This window comes from Stegodyphus dumicola, chromosome 8 (assembly GCF_044657685.1).
Source record: "Stegodyphus dumicola isolate Sdum_Otavi_A_Nest chromosome 8, ASM4465768v1".
In the NCBI taxonomy this organism is placed as follows: Eukaryota; Metazoa; Arthropoda; class Arachnida; order Araneae; family Eresidae; genus Stegodyphus; species Stegodyphus dumicola.
Genome location: NC_140775.1, coordinates 116,455,462 through 116,471,287, shown reverse-complemented (window position 1 = coordinate 116,471,287; position 15,826 = coordinate 116,455,462). Strand labels below are relative to the sequence as shown.

The 15,826-nt window shown below is 33.9% G+C and overlaps 1 protein-coding gene across 1 annotated transcript in view; it reads left to right on the top strand.

Moving 5' to 3' along the window:
• The window catches only part of LOC118199873 (glycine receptor subunit alpha-2-like), a 253,647-nt gene that overhangs the window by 111,478 nt on the left and 126,343 nt on the right, over nt 1–15,826 (top strand). The window contains exon 2 of the mRNA XM_085823021.1: nt 4,113–4,201. Coding sequence (XP_085679147.1) covers nt 4,113–4,201 — 89 coding nt within the window. The remainder of the gene's footprint in view (nt 1–4,112; nt 4,202–15,826) is intronic.

Sequence of the window (15,826 nt, the reverse complement as noted above, 5' to 3'; positions counted from 1 at the left end):
GAAATGTTGCGCTTGGGCAATGAAGGTTAAGTGGGAATTTCCTGAGCTAATGATGAGTTACCAATTCTTTAATAATTTACATACTTTGAGATGATAAATTAATTGAACGTATTGTTTGAGATAAATTAATTCAACGTACTGTTTGAGATATGTTGAATCAAGGATTTTGTCAGCTCAACTCATACCTTAGACCAGTGGTCTCAAACTGCTGACCCATATGCCCTATGAGACCATGGAAGCAATTTTATGCGGCAGCTAAGGCACTTTAATTAAGTATTTTTTGCAAGTACGGGGGTGCAAAGATTTCAAGATTTTAGGTATTCTAAGTCCGAAGTTATATTACTTTCATTTCCATTAAAAACGAATAACACACCAGAAAAGTCTTTAAATGCAGCTAATTAATATGCATTGTGATAGAAACCTTATTCAAAGATTTTGAAGATACAGATTTTTATTAACTTTAATTCGCATTGGCCAAAACATAAATAAGCTCAGTTACAATTTTTTGCACTGAGGTTAATCGTTATGTCTGCGAATATATTTACATGCGAACAACTTTTTCACAGTTGAAAATTAATAAGAAAAGAAGTAGATTGACCGATGAGAGTCTACAACTGTGATGAAGGTGATTTCTAGTAGTTTCTTTCCAAGACTAAAAACCTTATCAGAATCAAGACGTCATGAAGTATCAAGCTGAAGTAAGAAATAAAGAAGCTTATATATATTTACATACAAGCATAGATTTTTTTATTTATGCGTTGAAGAAAATTTAATAAATAAGACAAACAGACAAAATTATTATTAATTTTATTCAAGGTTTGCCCCACTTGGTAAATTTTCTCTGAAAGCGAAAAACATTTTCGTAATTTGTTTTATTTTAAAATAAAGTAAGTTAGTAAATGATTAATTAAATATGTTACAATTATTTGAAAGACATATTTCTTTAGGAATTTAATAGTTATCTATCAGTATATTTGAATTACGAAGTGTAACAAACAAAAATATCTTATAGGTATTAAACTATAGATTTCAAGTAGAAAATAAACATAATTTTTTTTTTCCTTTGCGACATTATTATTATTTATGTATATTTTGATAAATATTAAATAATCAAAACTTTAAAAATCAATTATTTTTTTAATTTTGTTAATAACATTTTTTTGTTAAAAAAAAAGCTTTCTAGCCTGTCAATTATTTTCAGATTGTGGTCATCATGTAATCTGAGTTGTATACCCCGTCTTAGACCTTTGGGATGTGTGATGTGTTAAAGTAATGTATGACCTAAGCTTGTTCATATATGCTTTAAATTAAAACTACCAACCAAACAAAACTCTGATCTGCCCATTTTGAGCCCTTATTTTCAATCTCTAATGATCTCTGTCAAATAATTTTCTCATCAAGCGCACGGAGAGAACTAAACTTTCGAACCGTTAAGTGTTGATGTTTCATCGAGAGGATAGAGAGAGCTAACATTTTTTTAACTGATCGATGACCTACAGACTGTTTATTTATTATTCTTATTTTCAAAAACATTATTTGTAAATGAAAACGTTGATCAGCTGAGTGCGTTCATGACACACATAGTTTTTATTCTTCGTTTTCCTGGATCATAGGATCATATTAACTGATGATCACTGCTAATGTCACTGCTAAAACTATAAATAATAACTAAACTAACAATGAATAATAACTAAAGTGCCTTTAAGTTCATTCATCATACCTTAAAGCTCATTCACCTCATAAAAGAGTTCGCAGAATGCAAATTGTCAAATTAGATAATAACAATAACGCTTATAACATCTTACTGATCGCGCGTATAGTTGTTCAGTCGGAACCTTAGAATTCCCAAGTTTAAATATATAAAAATAACACCTTACCTGTTTTCCAAAAAAAGGGGCTTAAAACTTAGGATTCCATTTTAAACTGCATTGCAAATCGTTTTGATCCTCAGCTTTAAAACAATGAATTATTAAATTAAAAATTTTGATATTTTCCAGTGTTTACAAATGAGATAGTATTTTTGTTTCTTAATAGTTCGTATAAATTTTATGAATAAACATGTCAGAAGTGCCAGAAAACTAACCGAAGATTTTGAATCTTTTTACAACTCCAAGCAGTAATAATTTTCATAGACGAGATATTCAGAGCAAATACGAGTATCTCCACCCTTTCGCATCCCAAATAAAAATAGTACAGCGAATATGATAAAAGATAGCAACAATTAACATACTGTAAATGAAAACATCATCCTCCAAGCCCCACATATTTCTTTTTCTTCGTCGCTGTTCTAATACAAGTTAGAGCTAAATTTGTAAATGAGTCAAATGCTCAAAATTAATATTTTTTAGAAAACATTTGCATTAAAAGTTTATTTTATATTATTTATGCAATTTCTATTTTCAAGGCTATGAGTTTCGTTTCTTCTTGAAGTAATTTTAGTTAAAGTTGATTTTTAACCGTATACAATTTTAATTTGCATTTAATTATATCATTAAGTTTATATGAAAATTTCAGAGCTTTGTCTTAATGTCACTTACAATTTATAAATTTATGAATAAAAACAAATTAAAAATTTATTTCGTCAAAATAGGCAGATAGCATAGCTTGCTGGTTTATCCAACCTTTCTAATCATTTTTAAAAAGGTAGGAATATTCTAATTTTGAATATCAAGGTACGTATGCGATTGTTCTCACTAAAATATATACAAACGTTGTTCGCATAAAAATTTTAAAAAGGTCATAGACTGAACCTCAACTTACACTTTAACAGTAAATTTATTCCGATATTTAAAATTCAAATAAATAGAAAAGATTAAATAAACATATTTTTAGAAAACGCTACTATTTTGCACAGTGATTTAATAGTTTTGACTATAATAAAGACAAGCTAAGACTTAAACCATTTAAGACTTTTATAGACAAGCCAAGGAAAACAGGCTGAAACCCTAGACCTATAGCATCTTTTCAAGGGTGATGAGTGCTCTCATAAGTTTAGGCTGTTTTGAATAGAGCAAAACACACGAGGGTACGTCAAGAGAAGGAATACCTTTTGTGGATGAGGTTTTGGAAACTTGTTCACGTTACACATGAAGAAATCCACGAAACCTCCCATGCAGCCAGTCCAGCCATGATTAAACAAGACTGAACGGCAAGTGTTAGCATTCTTATTACTTGTCCACTGGCTCATAAGGAGTTATAAGATGATTTGGAAGCTCTAAAAGTCTTTCTCTCTAAATCTCAGGACTGCTCTGAGTTTTATAGTCTTCAATGGTTGATAGGTACTGGTTTGATCTTGATTTGAATTATCCTCAGAGCCTTTCCAAGAGAAGTTATGTTGCTCAACGTTTATGTTACATTACACCACCATGTATTTATCGTCCACATGCCGTTGCATGTGTTGCAACTGTTCGAAATATTTCACTATCTCACACCATTGATTCTCAACTCAAAGGTTACCGGTGACTATCAGTCCTTTAGATCACCAGGAACCAATGGCTTTAACAAGCGCTGCTCTCCTGAAGTTTAATTTCCTTCTAATAATTTATATTTATTTACTGCACTTTATTATACTAGTGTTCTTTGGCTTTACCACCGGTAATTGCAAATCCATAGGTCACAGGTAACCGGGAGATCTGATGTATAGCGGTGTCTTTCGATTTTTTAAAAAATAATCTGTTTACAATTTACAGTACGATTGAACAACGGTGATTTATGAATCGACGGCTAATGTTAGATGACCATTTCTGTTACATGTTCAGTAACTAACGGCCTTGCCTAACAAAGATATTTCATGGTTTAACTTTATGTGTCTAACTGGTATAATTTAAAATGCATTTAATTTATAATATGTTCAACTAATAACTTTATAAGTATTTTCATTAATATTTCGATTATGTCTTACTATATGTATTAATCACGTGGCATAAAATTGTTAGGTTTATTTCAGCCATTCAGATAAACGCTCTAAATTCGGAAAAATTACATTCTATGCCTATAATTCGTTTGGTGTGAAGTTTTACTGCAGTAAAATATAACATTAAAAATATTTATAGCTTGACTTTTATCCTATTTTAAGAAGCTGCTACATGTTTGTACTTTTCAATTTTTTTCAGTGATGGCGTTCATCTTTCCGAAACAAATTTCAAGTTGTTGTTGAATGAACGAGGATATGATCCTCTGGAAAGGCCACAGATTTCGAAAGGTAAATTTGCATGTTTTATTCGCTTGTTAACTATGTTTTTCATTCCTAATAACTTTTACAGGGAACCTATAGTGACTACATTTTCGAAGCTAATGCGGGGGAAATATTTTTCGAAAAGCGGGAAGTCAACTATTTTGTTTGAAAGCATAATCACATTATTTTAGGCAATTAATATGTTTAAATTTTTATTGCTCACATGTTACAGTTAAATCGCCCATACAAACACCATGTTTCTATTAAATTTTGATCAGCTTACATAATATGGCTGTCAGTGATTATCAGTAAAATGATTATTTACGATCTCAGGAATGTTATCCACTTTTAGAGGTTTTCCCTTTGACACGTTTCATTGCATTTATTATCGAAATATACCCTGCGTTTATTCGATATAGTAGAGTTCATTTGTTGCATTTACAGACTGAAGGAAATGTGACTATTCAGAATACTGAAAATTTCTCCCCATTTCGTTCAATTTCAATTTTATATTTCGATAATTGTTTAATTTTAGTTTACACAATCGTTATTCTGGTATTTCATATCTTTATAAATTCAGTATTTCTGTGCATAATGTTTATCTTATAACTATCCAGGGACGAAATATTTTCTTTTAAGTTATAATTTCCTCCCACTGTTTACTAAAAATGATCTACTTAAAATTTTATAGATAATTTTATTTCGTTTGTCTTTATCCAAAGTACAAACTGCAGATTAATCAGAATTCCAAAATTATCTTCAAAAACCAGTTTTATTAAATATGTTTCTGATCCCACAAAAAGATGTTCATGGTCGTATGGAGGTAATAATAAATTCATATCAAGAGCGAAAATACATGCCAAGGTAAAACTTAAAACTAGGCAAAATCGCAACATTGTGTTCGGCATAGATTTTAATTAAAACTCCATCAATTTCGACGGCGACAAGTACACTCCGCTCTTCGTCAGGATAAAAAAATTTCATTAACAGGATCCTGTAAGCTCATTAAGGTTTTTGATGCTGAAGTCGTAAAAAATAAACAATAGCCTCGCCAGTACTCGAACCGGGACCTCGCGAATACGCGCCAAGTATGCTATCGTTACACCACGAAGGCATAGTAAAAAACATTAGAAAGTATGTATGTGTCAATGACATTTTCAGATATAGATATTGTTAGATTAGAAAAGATAAAATATTTCAAAGGATACCTGCCATTCTGAAACGCCAAAGAAATTTTCGTTGACCTAGTTCTTATTCACCAAGCTTTCACAATAATACCAAATTTACTGATGAGTTTTCCAAAATGGAAAGAACATAAAACATTTTTGTATATTTTTAATTAGGCGAAAAAAACACGCATCAGTTTGGTGTAGATTTTGAATCAAACCTTTTAACTGTTTCCAGGACGATCACACATTATCTCCTTTTTTTTTCTTCATAAGAAACAAAATTACCGAGTCAAAACAAAAGTCTGATTCTGGCGTAGATATTTAATAAAACTCTGAGGGACCCGTGCCTGACCACTCTCGGAATCGATAGAGTATTATACCAAATCTAGGTCAAAATAAAGTTGTTCCTTTTGCCTAATTTTTAGACTTACGTTGGTTTCTCTCTTATTTTATTTTTATAGACTTGCAACGCAAGCTTAAGTTTAAATAGCGAAGCTCTTAAGATACTTATTTAAAAAATAAAGATAAAAATTATTCTATTTCTCATATTATTTTTATAACGCTTTAAATAAATTAATTTAAAATTTTATGCAATGAGCTTTTATAATTTGAAAATTAAGTTAAACTTGTTCTGCTTCAAGACTGAGTATTGTCAGTTTACCAGTTCTGATAACTGAATTAAAAATTTTAATAATTAAGATATTCTTTCTGAAGTTTGGTAACAGCTGTGAGAATGGGGAATTTTTCAAACTGGTAGATTTGACAAATATACTATAATAGCGCTAATGATGCAGCAAGTAAAATGACACCATCATAGTTGTTTCTAGTTAGAATTGCTATTAGAAGCAAATTTAATAGTTAGCAGTTGCAGTAGATTTCCACTTGAATGAAAGAAAGAACACAGCGCTAAATTCTGAGTAACGATATCCTCCTAAAAAGGTGATTATCCTGGGAAACAATGAAATTAAAAGGGACATCCTCCCAAAAAAACTAATAATAAGCTGATTGAATTAACATTTTATGACATAATTTTAGCATACATAAAATTGTTGTTAACTAGTCATCAGATTAAAATGGTATGACTTTCTTGATCGTTCAATGAACTTAATTGAAATGAAAGTTTAAAAAAAATAAGCAAAACATAAATCTTTCCAAAATTATTTTTACACCCGCTATGATCGATTATTTATTTACGGCAGAAAATTTTAGGATTAACTGTGTTACAAAAGATTCCTTTAACGAGAATGTTCTAAGAGAAACTGGCCTATTTTCGTATCACACAAAGGAAAGAACACGAAAACCAAATGCAGTCATTCCGTTAAATATACCCGAGAACTATTGAACCTACCATTCTTGGAGGTGTTTAAAGCTAAATATTATTACATTTATACACGCTTAATAGATCTCACAGACTCAAACAAACTATCTTTGGAATTATTTCTAATTCTGACCTGGCCTCTTATTGATGACTAAATTAATGATTATACTGCATTATTTAAGTACTTTAAAGCACATAAGGGCTAACTGACTAAGCATACCTGTAAGCAAAGTATACGTAGAAATAATTTTAAATTACGATGAATTTTAAGCATTTTATAAAGAATTTTCGCTGTAGTGGTGGCCATTTAAATGCTTTTAAAAGGCTTTTTAACTGGATGACTCATTTGTTTTGCAGATGTTTTTCTAACATGCCACCAACGAATTAATATTTTGCTTGCAGGAACGGTAATATGTATACTATGCTTCCCCTGAATGGCAATAGCAACTGCCTTCAACTTTGTTTACATTAGCAAAAACGAAATTTGGGGTATAGAAGTTCATATATGTCTGTGGTTGTAATTGAAAACATATGCATCCTGTGAGTTGTGGATGGAACAAACCCGTATCATGTCATTTGAAATAATGCTACTAATAAAAAAATCTGTAAGCAGTAGATCATCTAAAGGAAATGCGAAGACAAAATTGTGGAATCTGTTGAATCGTGCTTTAGAATACGTGCGTGATCCGCGCTTTGTGAATCTAGTTAGAAGTGTTACATGACATGCAAAGCATAGATTTTAATTATCTACATTTTGACTTGCTAAAGCGTATACGCTTTCCTGTTTAACTTCTTCATAGAATGAATTTTTAAACCACTTATTAAAGCTTATCGCAACACGCCTAAGCCCTAGAGAATACCGCGTTTAAATGAAATTCTTACGTTTGAAAAATTAAATTGAGATTTATTATTTATAAATCGCAATAATAATTAATAAAAACTGAAAATCGCTTTAAGCAGGTTCGCTTTTCACAAGAGTTTGCTGCACAAAATTCATGAAAATATCAGGAATAATAAACACAAGGGCATCGAAAGAACGAAATCTAATAATTGAATTGCATTGTCTATTATCTTTATAAAATTATCAAGAGCGCCCCACTCTTTAGTTTTTTGTTTTATAAAATAGCAAACGCAGTTTTTGAAGGGAATTATTTAATTCTTTACTCTCTCTCATTAACTATACGATAAATTATTTTTCTTTAGTTCATTAATTATTTTAGAAGTTTAAAATAAAAGTTTATTTTAAAAAAATTCTGAAATTTTTTTCTTTCCTTAGAATTTTTATTTTTGAACTTATAATTTGATATACGCTGCTTAAAGAAAAGATTACCACTTCATCAGAGACGGCGTTTTCGCTGAAGTAAATTTATATGTTCTTTCATAAATGTAAAATTGTCTCTAAAATTGACATACCCACAGAGACTTTGTCCTTGATTTGAAGCATTCCAGGCGATATTCGTGTCTTAGCATTTTGATTTAAAGAGTATTTCTTATGTGCCCAGATGCAGCTAAACTTGTACACATCTCTTTATAACATAAAAACACTCTACAACATAAAAAGCGATGCAGCAAGAAGGAACTATCCTAATGGAACGAAAATCAGTAGATGTGATATATATATGTATTAAAAAAAAAGCTAACAGTATCATAGAAACTGAAGGTTTTATTCAGGAAATACAGCTACAAGAACAAAAAAAAATTAATAATGCTGCCCTATCTCTGGCCCTGATGCAAGCTATTTTCAGGCTGACCATTGACTCGTATAATAGGCGGATATCTTTCGGTGAGTTGCTTGCCATACACGTTCAAATTCGCAAGTTAGATCGGCACGAATTAAGTATGGTCGGATACCCCTGCTTATGACAGCGTAAACATTCTCTATTAAGGGAAAATCTGGCAAGAAAAGTGTCGGAGAAGCATTAATGCAAGCAGCAGAAAGGCATTCCGAGTGCGGCTGGGCATTATCCTGTTGAAATGTAAGCCCAGACGTATTGAAAGAAAGGGCAATATTACGAAGTATAGAATCTCGTCGTCGTACAGCCATGCTGTAAGAGTACCACGGATAATAACCAAAAGCGTCCCGCTATCAAATGAAATATCACTCATGCTTGTCGAAATGTGTGTGTAAGATATTCAGGTGAGTGTCTCACCGCCATCCTGGAGGGCTCCATAATACATCGTCAGCGGCTCTCAGATCGAAGTAGGACTCATTGCTGAAAGCAGTTATATTGCAGTCTGTGAGATCCTAGGTCGAATAAGCCCGGCATCACTGAAAACGTGCCTGGCGATGGGCACGGTGAGGGGCAGTCAGCACAATGGTCTCCGTTGCAATCCATTGGAGCTCCAGCTAGTCAATCATTGGCCTACAAAATTTTCTCATTTGCATATTCTATCATGAGGTATGAGCATATGCAATTTCGTCCCATTCGAACAACTTCTTCTGTTGCACCAATTTTTATGCAATACAATGTTTTTCTGTGTCACCTATAAAGTACCATATAATTCGTTTTAAATGCTTTTTCATCCTCGGATAGTTATTAGTACGATAGTTTCGCTGACATTTCTGCGAGCGGTCAACCGCACATCAGCCTTGTTGTTTACTAGAATTAATTACGGGAAATCTCTCCATTTCCCCTGCTCCAGAAAGACAGCAACATTTTACCTCCAACTGAATAGGCAATGCTTGTTCACCATGTGGACAGAATACGTTGATAAAACGGTTTTCGCTACCGGCCGCATCTGCTCTTGTGAACTGGGCTATGGAGGACTTGTTAAGGGAAACTGACTCGTATTCTTGTTAAACATGGAGAAAACTATAAAATATCCCTTGCAGTCAGACCGTTCGGGTTAGAGATTTTGAGGCTAGGCTGCTGATAAGCCATAAAATGCTTATCAGCATAAAGCTTGAAATATTGTCTATTTGCATCTATAGCAGCATCACATGATATCACTATACCTTCGCTCGTTAACATTGCGTAAGGAGAAATAAACGCTACAGAGTGTTCCCAACATTAGTCCTTACCAATATAAATTAATGTTCATTTTTAAAAAAAAACATTGCCTGTATGTATTTTCGAGCATATTTTGGAAACAGCATTAAAATTCGGAGTACTTGACCACTTATAAATAAATCAATTACCTGCAATGTTTCAAATTGATCTTGCCCCTGATGCTTGCATGAGTGAATAATAAATGTCCAACCACTTCAGGCAGTATTCAATTTTTATGTGTTACAAGACAACTCCCTTGTATCGATCACTTACCTGAGATAACCACCTGGTAAACGTCAAGGCTGAAATTCAGCCAGAGTCCACTTGAGGCATTCTCTTCTCAACTTTTTAGTGAAACTGTAGTTCCACCTGGAGCTCGAAAAAAGATGAACTTAACTAACTATTTGTCATAATTCTAACTTAGTTATTAAGTTTTTATTTATCTCTTTATATTTGATTTTAAGTATTATTTAAGCATTATTTCATTGATTCATATTGTTCACATTTTTGGACGGTTTTTCATAAGGCTTTGGCCTTTCTATTTTAGAAATTGAGCTCTGTTTTAAAAATAATCAGTACTTTCGTAATCTTTATTAGCACCGGTAATGAAAATCACCTTTGTAGTATGTAGGTTTCATGATTAATGATGAAAGGAAGTACGACCTCACATATTCTTGACATGTGTAATTGAATTAATCCTCACTATGCTTATATCCAAACGTTCTTGTCTAGCAGAAAAAAAAGGTGCATGTTTTTGATGGATGGTTTTCGGTTCTTTCATGAAAATCAATTAAATCCCACGGCATGTACTCAGCTGCTGCGTTCTCAGTATGCTTGCTCATTTTAGAAAAACAGAAAATCTCCTGCTTTGTGTTGAAGAAGAGAAGCGGAAATAGAATTTAATGTCAAGGAGAAAGTAAATTGTAATAAAGATATATTGCCTGTTAACAGCAGAACAAAATTAAATAACTGAAAACGATCTTTCGGATTGGTCCAGTCCCTAACGTAAAATTTGTAGTACTAAATTTGATTATATCGAAAATTTTACGTGGAAACAGTTATGCCAAAACAATATAATAATTACTTACAACTGGAAAATTTCAGATAACAGGCTCATACATTGACAAAGATATAACTATTAAAAATTTTGAAATATAGAAAATTGAAAAATACAATTCTGTTGTATTTTTCAATTTATATTTCGCTCTTTTTATTTAAATAAAAATAATGACCAACACTTGAAACACTTATTAACCAACACTTGGGACTAACTCTTTACTATCAATTAAAATTTTGTATCGATCACTTTGTAGGGTTTATATTTATTTTAACTAACATTTATTTTAAGTTTAAACTATCTTTCCTGTCAAGCCTTACTTTCCCCTGGAATTCCCAATGCCAGAGTATATAAATTTTAGTAGAACGCGCAAGGATTCAAATTATCAGCGGAAGTATTCTGAGTTAAATAGAAGGAAACGAGTTCGAAGATGTGCTTTTCTTGCTTCACGAGTGTGGAGGTGGCTAGTTAGAAATTGAAGAACCACGCGTTTCGGCCTGTGTGATTGCCTCCGCAAATTGTTAATCTTTCAACGTAATATTCAGAGTTTGCTGAATTATCAGCGGTATTTTAGAACGCGGTGAGGTTAGTCACGTTTAGAGAGCCTCGTAGTTAGTCACTTGTTATTATCTCTTTTCAGTTTCTTATTTTTATTTTACCGCCGGGTCGGCGTAGTTTGTGAGCGTCAAGAGCACGCATTTGTAATTTCTAAAGTTGAATAAAAAGGGATTTAAACACTTCTCAAGACTTTGGTCTATTTCCAGCTCTCAGCAGTCACCACTTTGTTGCGTGCAGGTTGGAAGCGCGCAACTTTACATTGGCGCCCGAACACTTGGCGAACTGAAATGGCCGAAAACTGGATGGAAGCCTCGGGACAAGTCCAACAACAAGAAATGGCAAGCCAATTCGAAGGATTTGGATACCTGGTCCAGACTTTGAGAGCGTCAATCAAGCCAAACGTCAATTTCGACGGAAAAAATTCGGTGGCGATATTTCTAGAAGGCCTCGAAAACCATTTCCAGCTATACCCTGTGCCTGAAAGACAAAAAGTTGCCATTGCCACATCTGCACTAAGAGGACAGGCCGCGCAATGGTGGAAGAATATAGGTAAATTTTTATTAGGCGAATTCGGAGGCCAAACATATACATTTGAAAATTTCAAAAAATCGTTATTAAAGGCCTTCCCCATAGTGAAAGACCGAGCAAGGCTAGAAGCCGAACTATATAGTTTTTATCAACGGAATATAATAGAGTTGACGGACTTTATTCTGCGAAAAATTAAGCTGACGGATATGCTGTATGGGAAGAAACCCGACGCGGAGATTATTGAAATAATCTTACCAAGATTACTACCTGCTGTTCAAGATTACTTTGAAATTAGAAACCCAAGCACATTGCAGGAGCTCTTCGAATTGGCGGTCAAGTTTCAAAATCGCAGAATAGCGGAAAAAGCTAGAGGGGCATCGTACTCTCAAAGTATCCGAAGGCAATCTTCAAATGAGCAGACCAGAAATGCAAACCGCTCTTATGGGGGAAAGAGCTATCAAGCTAACTCATCGAACCTCGAAGGTCAAGGCCCAAAAATGAGATTTGAAAACAAACGTCCGCGTACCCAGAAGGCAGAAGTTGAAAGGAAAGCTTTAAACGAATAGAGGTGCCTGTGAAAGCCCCTCAAAGGGTTGAAAAAACCTTTGAGTTTGAAAAAAAGAAACAAAGGTTGAAAAAACCCTCAAAGACACACTTAAATACGGTCATCGTAAAGAACTCACATCTGCCAATTATACAAGTCCTGGTTGGCGATGTACCAGTAGAAGCCCTCATCGATACAGGAGCAGAATGTAATTTTATGAGTGATACATTTTTCAAGAAGAATTTTTATAGGTTACGATTATTTAAAAACAAAAACACAGAAATTATAGCGGCGCAAGGAAAAAGCTGTTAATGCATCGGGAAGTTATCATTAAACATACAGGTAAAAGATGAAAGCCTCAAAGTATTAATTTTTGTAGTAAAAAATCTGCAAAATCCACTTATTTTAGGTATGGAGTTTTTAAGGGCCGCGAGGGCCAAATTGAATTTTCAAGATAGTTCTATTGTGCTGGAGATGGACCGCAGGGTGGTGGAACCAGTGGAACAACCGCAAGTTGACCTTAGCCATTTGACCATGAATGACCATGAAAGTCAAGCCATCCAGCAAGTGGTGAGTACTTTTCAAACTTGTTTTCAGACCGGCCTGGTAGCTGTCAAATAATTACGCTATAACGTTGCGCGCCTCTAACTAGCACGCAACCAAGAGGTGACTGTGAAAGCTTGTATAAACCACAGAGTCTTATAAAGGGTTTAAGTCCCTTTTTATTCAACGTACTAAATTACAATTGCGTCTTCTTGACGCTTACAAACTGTGCCAACTAGGCAGTCAAAATAAAAATAATAACCTGAAAAGAAAATAAAGACAATATTCTAACTACGAGGCTCTCTAAAATAGCTAACTCACCGCGTTTTACAAAAGCCGCAGCTAATTCAGCAGACTTGAAGCTCACTGGAACAATTGCAACTACTTCCCGCCAAGCACATAGGCCGCAACGCGGGGTTCCTTAATTCTCGATTTCTACCTCCGCACTCGCGAAGTAAGAATAACTCTCTCACCGAACTCGTTTCCTTCTATTTAAATCATACTACTTCCGCTGATAATTTGAATGCTTGCGCGTTCTACTCAAATTTACATATTCTGGCATTGGCAGTTCCAGGGAAAAGTAAGGATTGACAGGAAAGATAGTTTAAACTTAAAATAAATGTTAGTTAAAGTAAATATAAACCCTACATTTGCCGCTGCCAGAATTTGGAAAACTTGGAAGCAGGTCCTACAAATGACCTGTTGAAAAGTTTCTACAATTCTGAATTAAATTTTAAGAGCCTCGTTTACATAAAAAAAATCTTATCTCACAAAAGGTATAATAAATTTCTGTGTATACTTATTTAAATCTCTCTTCTTACAGCAACCTTTCCTGGACTTCAGCAATCAATCTGTTCTCTTCCTTCCAGCATATGGAAGGAATAAGTATCAGTATCTTTCTAAATACATTATAATTTACACTTTCTTGACACTGAATAAGTTTTTGTTTTTGAACGATTTATTTTCCTTAGTTACTGCTTAATTCACATTCAGTCAAATATTCAAACATGAATTTAACTTTACCCTGGCTCTCCACCATGTGTGGTGTCAAACGGGAATATTCGTGTTTTAGTCTTACAACACTTCCCCTAACCACCATGATTTGTTAGAATTCAAAAACCAAATAGACACACCTTACTCGACATTCTAAAACTCAATGAGCTACTTTAATATTCTTAAAAATTCAAATGTACGTGGAGAACCCTACAAAACACATTCATTCTAACTTCCCCCTCATTCATCTTTAAACATGCAGGCTTTCGCTCTAAAGCATGACTTTACAGTTTAATACTTAAATTTTGACTTCATTGCTTTTAAGCATTAACTTTTAGCATCTACAATTTTATGCTTCTAGACTAAATTCTACTTTTACATAACATGCAAGTATTTACATACATTTACAAAAGTTTAATACATATGCTTTTTACAATTTACCATAAAATGAATAAGAGAAAATAAATTTTTACTTTACTCATTCTTCGCCAAGCTGGCGGTACTGGAACTAAAATTCTTATTAGTACAAGAATACGAAGTTATTTTTATCTCCGGCCAAATTTTGGCTTTAACATAACAGAATTAGTCTTTCGACCAACAGAAAATGCTTGTTTTTAGCTTTTACACTTAAAGAAAATAATACTTTTGCCTTAGCTAAATAAAGTAAAACAAAACTAAGTCTCAACCGAGACATATTGACTTTCGTCAAAACATAGAACTTCGTACTTATGCATAACATTTCGGAACAAAAGAGAAAAAAAAATTTATAGAAGGTTTTAACTTATCTTTGAGTTTTCGATGCTTGAAACTCCGTCATCCTTTTTTGACAAAATTGATCCCAAGTTAGAGGTGTCATGGATGTCAATCTTCTCCTTGTTGATCTCCGCGTGTCGTCCCCGTTGATCTTTCTTTTGCGTCCTCTACATGCTGGCCTCTTGACGGAGTAATCGTCTGGTTGTTGGCCTTTGCGTTTCTGCCTGGGACGGCTGGTCGTGACGTCCTCCGGTCTGGAGTCCTTGAATTTCTTCTGTTCCTCGTACTTCTGTGCCTCCTGTTGGCGTTTCAGTTTCCGGAACGGCGGCAATGCTGGCACCTGACTCTGTGGCCGTGTGCGCGTTCTCCTTGATGTGTAATTTCTCCTGCCATCTTTTGTAGGTGGTGTTTTCGTCTTTACCACGGTTTCTTTACCCGGTTCATCTGTATTTTTGTTTTTCTTAAATGCCGGAGTTTGAAACTCATTTTTTCTTTTTGATACCGACGTCCGGGTTGTAGAAGTGCTAGGTCTCTCTTCAGTTCTCCGTTTCTTGGGTGGTGGAATAGTTGTTGCAGTCTCTGGCCCTTCTATTTCGTTTAGACTTGAGTCCTGCAAGAAACTTTTAAGGATTTCAAAATCATTTAGATTATAGTATTTTTTCACCTGGTCGGGACTTGCTTTACAGATTTTCCCTCTCTCGTTTTTAAGATATAAGACTACTCCTTTGATTTCCTGAATTACATAGGGGCCTTCAAACTTTGGAGCTAGCTTTGCCATAAAATTGTCTGGGGCACTTGATAAAGAAAATTTCCGTTTCAATATTTTATCCCCAACTTTAAAATCTGCTTCACGGCGTTTTTTATCATAATAAATTTTCTGCCTATTTCTTGCCGTATCCGAAGTTTTAAGCGCCTGATCAATTAGCTTTTGCACGTCCTTTTGCCTAAATTCCTGCTCTCTTTGTTGCACAAAGAATAATTTATCTAAAGGCGTAATTAACTTTCTGCCTAAAAATAATTCTGCTGGAGTTTTTCCCGTAGTATCATGATGTGCCGTTCTTAAAGCATAAGCTAATTCATTTATGTAGTCATCCCAGCGCTTGTGATGTGTGCTAATGTAACTGCGAATTATTTTTACAATGTTTTTATTAACTCTTTCTGCTATGTTAGCCTGTGGTCTATACGGAACCATTTTGATA